Source organism: Andrena cerasifolii, chromosome 13 (assembly GCF_050908995.1).
Source record: "Andrena cerasifolii isolate SP2316 chromosome 13, iyAndCera1_principal, whole genome shotgun sequence".
Taxonomy (NCBI): Eukaryota; Metazoa; Arthropoda; class Insecta; order Hymenoptera; family Andrenidae; genus Andrena; species Andrena cerasifolii.
The window spans coordinates 3,433,366-3,443,512 of record NC_135130.1 but is presented as its reverse complement, the minus strand read 5'-3'; the positions used below and the strand labels follow the sequence as shown (position 1 = coordinate 3,443,512).

At 39.4% G+C, this 10,147-nt stretch overlaps 1 protein-coding gene across 4 annotated transcripts in view; it reads right to left on the bottom strand.

Annotated features, from left to right (window-relative positions):
- Nucleotides 1-721: 721 nt before the first annotated feature.
- LOC143375974 (peroxidase) overlaps nucleotides 722-10,147 on the bottom strand; it is a 52,400-nt gene continuing 42,974 nt past the window's right edge. For all 4 annotated transcript variants that reach the window (XM_076825722.1, XM_076825720.1, XM_076825721.1 and 1 more), the window contains exons 6-13: nucleotides 8,108-8,304; nucleotides 7,696-7,879; nucleotides 7,088-7,430; nucleotides 6,397-6,553; nucleotides 5,116-5,289; nucleotides 4,372-4,570; nucleotides 4,022-4,127; nucleotides 722-3,357 (exon numbers count right to left, since the gene is read on the bottom strand). In XM_076825722.1, the coding sequence (XP_076681837.1) occupies nucleotides 3,270-3,357; nucleotides 4,022-4,127; nucleotides 4,372-4,570; nucleotides 5,116-5,289; nucleotides 6,397-6,553; nucleotides 7,088-7,430; nucleotides 7,696-7,879; nucleotides 8,108-8,304 (1,448 nt within the window). In that variant the 3' untranslated portion in view covers nucleotides 722-3,269. The remainder of the gene's footprint in view (nucleotides 3,358-4,021; nucleotides 4,128-4,371; nucleotides 4,571-5,115; nucleotides 5,290-6,396; nucleotides 6,554-7,087; nucleotides 7,431-7,695; nucleotides 7,880-8,107; nucleotides 8,305-10,147) is intronic.

Sequence of the window (10,147 nt, the reverse complement as noted above, 5' to 3'; positions counted from 1 at the left end):
TAGTCCCATTAAATTATATGTACAGTCGAACCTCGATAACTCGAATCTCAAGGGAAGGGAACAAATCTTCGAATTATAGAGGTTGTGACTCATTGAATTTTCGAGTTTTAGAGGTGTTTACAGCGGAGCCGATGTAAATGAAGAAAAATTTCGACTTATAAAGGTTTTCGAGTTATCCTTTAGTAGTAGTTTTCTTTTAATTAATTCCTAAAAATCACCTGTTTTTATGGGCTTTAGACCCGAACAGCCCCTTAATGGCCATACCAAGACGGTTAACCATACCAGAGGATTAATTGCCTATACACAAAAATTGCCTGTGCACAAAATTCTACATAAAACCCTGAAATTCATACCCCGATAGCCAGATCTGGGCAGCAGAATCTGACATCAGAACCGTAGTCGTCTGTGTCCGCAGATGGCTGCGTTCTGAGGTGCAGAGCCTGATGTCAGTGCCTGATGTCAGATCAGCAGCAAATTCTGCCGTCTGCTACGGTTCCAACATTAGACTCTGCGTTCTCATGTCAGAGCCAGACCCTGCTACCAATCTGATGTCAGACTAGAGACAGATGGTTATCAGGGTAACTATCAGTTAGCACATTTCTTTTATTTTTCATTAAGGACACTGATGATACTCCAGTAGATACAACTCTGTCCTTGTCCACTGAGGAAAAACATACGAGGAAGGCCTGTGGGGCAAATAAGAGCAATTTAAACATCAGAATTTATTCACAAGTATTTTTATTTCCTAATGCTAAATACGGTTGATCCTGTACTTCAAACGCAAAAATGGATCGTATTGTACGCCGTAAGTACAATTAATCTTAATCATATACAAAACGCTCAACAGTGTCATCCTCTTCTTACAAACTAATCAGTCATACTCCTTATTCTAACACTACTTCGATCGTAGCCATGCAAAACGTCCTGAACGCTGAGTAGAGTTTCGTCAACAATCGTTTTTCGAGCCAGACAGGGAGAAAAAAAAATAAAAATGTTATCTTTAGGCGAGGTCAGTGTCTGATTTCGAATACCAGCTTGTTGTCGAGGACACAAATATCCACATGGTACCGATCTTCTGCTTTAACAATCATTGTACCAACTTGAACAAACAAGTTCACAGTATCTCCAGCCCTTAAGAACTCTAATCACTCCTTAAACCAACTTCTGTAGCGACTAACAATCGATACAGTACTAACGATGCGACAAAACAACCCTAAAACCGGAAAATGGTACACGCTAGGTTAGAAAGAAGACCCCGTTACGCGATTAGAGTCTAATCGCAAATGTGTTTTAGCTCAGCGCCAGCAAAACTGGTTACACTCCATCACGATTGAAGAAATACGAGTGTATTGCTCTTCCTTAGAATTACAAAGACGTTTTCTTTTTTTTTTCACGTAACTTTTGGTATGCTTATTTACAGTGCGGTAAAACGCCTGAAGAACTTCATCAGCGCTTTAAGAGTATTGAAAATCTGTTACATTATTTATATTATTCTGCCAGAGATGCTTATTGCTCGTTAGGACTCTCCTCTTCCGATTTAATCCCCCCGAACTCACTCTTGCCGCTTCGTTTACCTCTTCTGTTACACCCACGTGCATTGCCTCGAATCGCTAAGAGCATGTTTCGCTTACTAAAATCTGGACGTTGCCACATAGGTTTTTCTTTCAAATTCGTTACATTGCATTTCCTTTCTGTTCGTAAAACGACTTCTCAGGAACTACTTTTGTGCAAATAAGAATTCAGACTTAGCGATCGCAGTGTTCGATTACTCAAAGTTGAACTGGTTCTTGGAAAACTAAAGATTGATTTATAAGCTCCGTTATTTTGTCCAAGTTGTTGGAAACAACACCAAGTCTCCAAGTAATACAGCCAACTTGTTTGCCAGCTTATCAGTTGACCCAAAAGCCTGACAAAGTTTAATTAAAGTCGAAATTGGGCAACGCCCGAAACGAAATGGAAAACGAAACAGACCGCAATGGGTTAAGTTTCGGAAACGCGAAGACACTCACTCACGAACTGCACATCTCTAGGGAGCATCCAAAATATCATGCGGCTCTGGTCTCTAAACACTAACTCGGCATTTTCTTCTGACAACCGAAGAGGAACGAAAAGGAAAGAAAAAATAAAATACTGTCGCTTTATGGACGATCACAAGGGAAAAAAGATCTAACCAATAAACAGATCAATGGTCTGTCCCTTCGAGCAGCATGATTTGATGAACACGCATCTAATTGTAAGAAACATTAACTCGAGCAGTGCATAAGATTTGGGTCAGCGATTTGGCTACAATTTTGCATATAGTTAATCGATCTCATGTATAATAACGTATTGAATTGATTGGGAGCTTTATTATAAATTTTCTGAGAAAGTCCAGTTCGAAGTTTCGTTTTCTTTCAAATTCTGCAGATAGACCTGTATGTAAGATCAAGTCCTATTCTCGTAGCCAATCGTAAGCATAATTAGGGATTGGTGGAGATGTATAAATATGCCTTGAAATACTACATGGAATATAGCTGCCACTATAATTTAGTTAAGGTTCCATGTTTACGTATGTGTTCATAGCGAAACATTGAACTCGATTTTCTTGAAAAATTCCGAACCCAGCGTCCAACGCGTTTGACATATTATTGTACATGTTGTGCACTAACTGTGAGCAAAAGTTGAGCCAAATCGGTGACCCGAACTTTGCGCATCCTCCATGTAAGCGTATAATTAAAACGTAATGAATCTACGACTTGCAGCTTCTCTCACGAGCAAACTCGTGCGCGAAGATTGACGAGTTCTCCATAGTGTACCAAAGACTACTCTAAGAGGACTTCCTGTTGTGGCTCTCCCCTGTATATTTGTTCGTTTTTTCTATGTTGAACTGTGTCGCACGCATAGGCCCCGTCAGCGTGCTCCTTTAATCGACTAGTCACGTTTGTAGATGCACCATGCCTGTTTTTGTACGTGTGTATGCATGTGTGTTCGTGTGTGTGTGTGTTTGTGTTTGCGTGTGTCATGTGCATACTATTTCCTTTGATTCCCCTTTCATCGTGCCCGTTCGTCGTTCGCGTCTGTGCGCGCGGTTTGTAGCGAGAACCCCCTTTTTTTCTTTTCTATCCCCGATCACAAGAATGGCGACTCGATTCGATTCGAGTGGATCGCTAACGTTCTCGGGCGATTGTGGTGGTTCCGTCGTCCTCCAGCGGCCTCTATCATGCCCGTCCTGCGACCCGGGCAAACCGATGCGGCAATGTGACCAGCCAATTAGGGGGAGGGGCGGGTGTTCAACGGTAGGCCTTGGCCCTCTCCGCCCAGGCAAACAAGTCCACGCTGGGGATGGCTTCGAAGTCTGTGCAGGACGTCAACTCGTTTCTGCAGCAAGATACGGCACTTTGAATACACTTTCTGTCAGGGAGATCTTTGGTGGCTTATAGGGCATTATTTGAGAAGGAAATGAATATGCAAGCCAGGGAGCAGGGCCTCGCGCTTTAAAAGGCTCCACGGTCCACGAAAAACTCATTGTAAATTTTCCGGGGCCCTATGCATAAATATTTATTATTATAAAATATAGAAGTACTATTGCCAGATGAAAAGAAGAACGACTACTCATAAGCTGAAATGTCACAGGGGCAAGGGGAATCGCCCGCTCGCTTCACCCTATCCCCTCCAAGAAGTCCTACTTTTAGGTTCTTAGCGACTGTACATATCCGCGGGCCGTCGTGATTTGTTTCGTTCCCGTTCTGCGTTACGCGGCGGACTTTGTTGCAAGGAATTGGGTGGAGCGAGCGGGTGATCCCCCTTACCCCTGTGACATTTCAGCATGTGGGTAGTCGTTCTTCTTCTCATCTGGCAATAGTACATGCGTTTCTTTTTTTGCCCACGCACAATTTTGGAACCCGGCTCCGCAAAAGTTCACGCCGGCCATACCAACGCGGGTTCCCCTTTTCCTAAATTTTTTAAGTTTTAGCGCGACGCCAAATGCCTGCTGTTGGTATTTAGAAGCAATTATTATAAACTGAAGAAAATATTCACTTACCCAGCTTGTAGTCTTAGGAAAACATTTGGCTGCATGTGTGTGATGTTGTTGCCATTGTCGCAAAAGACTCTTGCCAGTGTTGCGTTGCGTATCTCTGCCAATTGCTCTGTAACAAAAATTAACGGAAAGGGATGAACTATGAGAAGAAATTTTGCTGTTACGTCGACGCGAAATGAAATAAAGTATGAAATATTTTATTATCAGTTTTTAAACGTTTAAATAATAAAAGAGTAACAATAACAAAATATAACTTTTAAAAGTAGATTAGTTATCTTAATAGGCAAATTAAGTTAATATGAGAAATAATATATGTCCAAGTAGAAATAGTTCAAAATTGCTTTGCGTCTTACCAGGTGTGAAAGGATATGGTTGATAAATAGAATCATAGAAGTATCTATCAGTGCGACGAGATCTCGAAAATTGTTCATATATCAAACAACGGAAAGTGGGGCCCAGTAATCCATCGTCCACTGGCCTCTCAGCCATCCCACCAACAATAAGGTCAACATCTTCAGGATGAGCGTAGGTTGCGCGCAATTTCTTTAACATCTATCAACAAACGAAACAACATTTCATGAATCTCTATAAAAGAGAAAAATTGTTAAAATGGTCTATGTCTACATCGTTCACGAAGAAATAAATAATCTTAAAATACTGTAGTTCAGTTTTTCTCTCAAACTTCGTAAATAGTTCAGGACGACTATTAATTTTGAAAAATGTTAATTCAACCACTTGCCCAGTCAATTTTGCAAAACGCATGAAACTTATCTTATTTGTGAATTATCGCTGTAGTAATTATAGTATTACTATACATATAACAGTTATAATATGCATGTACGTTACATGTAAGCAACATTATTAGTTACTTAATAAATGCAGCAAACTATATCATCAGGTTCCTGCTTCAATTAGCTCGTCTTTGCCATTTATAGAATTTTTAGTTTTATTCAGTATTTTTATTAAAATAGCTGATAAAATAGCATGATAAATGCTATATTGTCAGGCACTTTCTACTATTCAAATACTTCGAAGTTAGATGATAAGAACTTTAAATGTTAAGTTAAAAATTAAATAAGGATAGTTTAAATATTCACCTCTAATGGAATGTAATCTAAGAAGTCGTCGAAGTTCTTCGCAGCTTGAAGCCCGCAATACTTGCGATAGTAATTGTAGCCGGGTAAGCCGTGATCGCGGCCACGTTGGATATCCAAACTCATAGTATCTAAACCTAGACTATTTCGATCTGTCGCGTACAAATGACTTGTTACCTGTAAAACGTAAATAAATAATCAACGTTTTGCCGTAATAATTTAATGCTGCTCAAATTTATCTTACTACCAAGGTATGACAAATCATTTATCATAAATGATACATCCCGAATCGAAGACTTTATTGCAACAAGAAGGCAGCTTCATAATTTGGTGAAATTAACTTATGGGTAGGCATTGGATGGCCAAATAAATTAAGTGTGAGTTAACTGAAGGTGAAACTCCTTCTGCAATAGGTATCTGGTATAGATGAACTTTGAAACTATTTCATAATTATTTAGTAACTGTGTTAATATGTAAATTTTAAGTGCGTAAAATACGTTGAAACATATGTCTAAAAATACTTTGTTAACGCCGTTTTTATTAGTTTTCCAAAAGTTAATACATTTGGAGCTGCCCCGTTTTGCTGCAGTCTTCAATTAGCCTTGTCCTTGAAACTTTTTGACTATCATAGAGAATGAAGACAATATGGATAAAAACTACCAAATTCTTTTTCAATAGATCGACTCGAAATCTAATTTAGGAAATCGAAATTTTAAAGAAATGTAATGTTCATGAAAATGTAAAGAGACACAACGTATATTAATACCAGATGCGTCTATAACTACATAGGAATACAAAATTTACGTATACTTCCTGGTGATATTACTTACAATTTGTATTTTCCGAGTACATACTTCAAAAAGACCATGCAAATACAAATATGCTACTGAGCGTTTTTGGGTAATTTTAAAAGTTATTAGTAGAATTCTGATTAACATTAATTATTAGATAACAATATTCACTATTCAAACTACTTTGATTTTGCTGCGTACATCCTGCCATCAAAATTATCCCTTGCATACAAAAATTGAACAAATTTAAATTCCCAAAAATGTATAGTACATATTTCTTCTTGTTTGACCCATTGATGCAAATATAGTAGTTTTCTGGCTTATTCCTGTATACACAGATAAATTTCTCCCCAGACTTAACATTTTAATAAAATGTGGAGAAAAAAATTAGGTATAAACGAAACTTCAGTTTTCTGTTTCCTAAGATTCACATTCAATAGACAGAGTCATACAATTCCCAGAAGGAAAACTAAAGGGCGCAGTGATTACTTACGTCTGAAACTACGTTGATGTCCATTTTCTGACTAGTCTGAGTAGCCATGCCACGAAGCAATCCGTCGAATATCTCGTCCGACTCGATTATGTTAGGTTTGAAGAAGTACTCGGCCAATGGAAGCGTTCTGTTAATGTGGCGTGCGTTGTCTGTCACGCTATAAGCAAAAAATTATTTCAAATTAAATGTTGTGATAAATGTTACAAAGAAAAATGTGTATGGCCCTTGTTGGTCCAAGCGTAATATTAAATAGTAATAAAAAAAATCACAAAAATCGAAAATTGAATTGGTCTGATGGGAAGAATAAGGTGATAAATTAAAATGATGATGTAATAGGGGATTTCTTCATCCCCTTAACACGTTGACTGCCGATGAAATTGGACGGTGCATCCGAACCTTCAATTATTCCTACACAATTGATTTAACCTTTCCAAACCATCCAATCGGTAAAATAGCAAAGCAAGCAAGCGACACTCCGATTGGCGTGCTCAGCTCCGGCCCACCGCCAGCCCGTACCCACCCGATCGCTCCGATCGGTGTAGTCGGCGTTGGTCAGAGAACACAAATCACGCCGAACGGTGTGGTCGGGAATCAACGTGTTAAAGGAAACCCAAAAATCAAGCTTCAGATAGTATAACAGTTGCTTGACATATGTTCTGTTGCTATGAAATGTAGGTAGTTGAGTCCCTACCTTAGCTTTCCTTGCATCAAGGAAGTCAAGAAACGCAGAGCTGCTGTCGCGACCTCGTTACTGACTGCTGGGTCGTCCTCAGAGTTGTAGTTGCGACTGTAACTACTTCCAACGGCGAGCCCAACCGCCCGAGTGTACCTCTTGCCCAGCAGTATGGGCAACCACTCCTTGTAAGTGATATGCTGAATTTCAGCGATTACTATACGCCTAGCTTCCTGAAACAGCGTCTCATCCGACCAATTGGGATTCAACCCGGCAAGCCTGTTAGCGATGCGGTTGTGCTCGCGGTGCCAGACGGTATGTGTCACGGCCAGTTGTGGATGTAAGTTCACGCGATGATCGCCTGCGACAGTAAACGTTTCGATGCAACGATTAATTCAAAGATAGTTGAAAAATGTTGAGGAAGTTTAAAATGGCAATGTAATAAGTTTCATTCAAAATTCACTGCCAGAATGTAACAACTGCTAGAAATATTTTTCCCTGTTGAACCAGGAAACGAATTTAACGAAATTAATTCGTACTAAAAAATTATTATCTAGAACACTTTAAGTGGAAATTTAGGTATGATGAATGATTGTGTGGTAGTAATAAAAAGCACTTGTAATTACCAGATTCGTAACAGTTCTCTATGCAAATAGACGAGATGTCCAAGCCTCCAACAGGCAAATATTCGTGACCGTTTCCTTGATGAACCCGCAATCGACCTCCTTCGAATTCACGGAGCTCACGAGATTTCTTCAAAGTAGAACCGTAGATCATTGAACCATCCAGGAAGTGGCTCGCCTGGTTCATCTGTCAATCAAAAGTCACGGCTAATTAGTTTCTGTACTACAGAAAATCTTCAGTCAAATGTCTGACCATCGCCTATCAATTATGAGGATTTAAAATAAATAAAAAAAATTACAAAGATTAAGGCGTCTGCTACTAGTGACCATTTTGAAAACCGTCTGATACACCAGATTTACTGCTATCAAGTAGGTAGGTGGAAAATTCGTATTTATAATATGAAAGTTTACTAACCTGCTCCACAGGTCCAAATGTGCACTCAGATCTAAGGACGGGCAAGGATCGCACGTAATTCATGCAACGAACGTAATGCTCGCCATAAATAGGATCACGATCAGGTACTGTAATCGCAGCACAGTCTGGGTGTATGTGTCGAGGAGACAAGGCGTTTCCGTCTGATCGACAGCACGAAATTGGCTTCCCTGACGACACTGGAAATGAGAATCAAACGAATCGATCATCGTTTGCTGATACGTACTAACACAGAGTGTCCCAAAATAGAGGAACAATCCTGGACATGCATTATCCTGGTGCAAAAAGACATCGAAAAGTCCTTTACCGTTTTGGGATCCGAGGCTTCGTTCTCGAGATATTAACAGTTGAATATCAGCGGTCCAAGTTCCAGGCGCGCAGGAGTCCGCGCTCAGCTGACTCGGCTTTAAACCGCGCGCCCCCGAAATTGGACCGCTAATATTCAACTGTTAATATCTCGAGAACGAAGCCTCGGATCCCAAAACAGTAAAGGACTTTTCGATGTCTTTTTGCATCTGGATATTGCATGTTCAATTATTGCCACTCAATTTTGGGATACATATTGCATTTAGAATAGAATATGGACTAACTAAGTTCTAGTTCAATTAAGTAGTTCAGTTCCCTGGGAATGGAAATTGATTTACTGTGTACTTTAAAATCAAAAATGAAATCCCTGTGAATAAGTGTCTTGCACAAAGTTAAATTTTCCTTTATTCTGAATTACAGAGTTTTCACTTATACCTTGATTGTATCTGACCTTTAAGAGGTTCCATTATTGCTGTATATGTTTTACGAATCTCTAGCTTTATGTTTGTCAGTTTGATCTGGATATAAAAGCTAAATCATTTTTTCAAAATTCTACTTGGCTCTTCGTATCATATAAAATGAGTGTATACTGAGTGTATACTTTGATAAGAAAACTTAAGTCTACATCTCGTCGTTCTGTTTAATAGTGAAATAAGCAAATATAATTAATAAAAAATAATTAATAATTGATTAAAAAATAAATAAAAATTAATAAAACTGGAAGTTCCTCTAACTATCATTAACCCTTGGATGTCAGGCGTCTTGCCAGTCAACGGCGGATACTAGGTCCATTTTAACCCATTCAATATAATTTCACTTATACATATCCTAAAATAAGCTTCTCTATTAAATCCTAAACTTGTTATAACACAAAATTCTGGTTTCCCTAAATTAAAGATACAGCAATATGGATTTCAGCAGCGTGTTCAGCACGAAATAATACATCGAATTGACAAGCCGCCGGACCTCCTGGCATGAAATCGATGGCAGTAATCCCGTTCATACACCCAGCACTGGCAGACCCTCAGCCATTCTAGAAACTCAAGTGCCCGGCTTCCTATTAAAGATACAGCATTGTGACTTTCGCCAGCGTGTTCGGCACGATAAAATACATCGAATTCACCCATCGTCGGACCTCCAGACATGAAATCGATGGCAGTAATCCCGTTTCTATCCCCAGCACTGACAGAAACACAGCCATTCTATAAACACAAGTACTCGCCTTCCTATGAAAGATACAGCAATGTCGTTTTTTTTTCATCGTGTTCAGGTCGAAAAAATACATCGGACTGACCATCACCGGACCTCCAGACAGGAAATCGATGGCAGTAATCACGTTTTTATCCCCAGCACTGACAGAAACACAGCCATTCTATAAATACAAGTACTCGCCTTCCTATTAAAGATACAGCAATGTGGCTTTCACCAGCGTGTTCGGCACGATAAAATACATCAAATTGACCCATCGCCGGACCTCCAGACATGAAATCGATGGCAGTAATCACGTTCATATCCCTAGCACTGGCAGACCCTCAGCCATTCTAGAAACTCAAGTACCCGACTTCCTATTAATAACAACTAACATAGTTAGCCCACTATACATATAAGAAGGGTCCATGTAAACCCAGTATCTGCCAGGCAAGGGTTTTGAGAATAAATTAAACTGCTACTGATTTTAAACAATTTAACACCTAAATACTAGTGAAACAGTACACA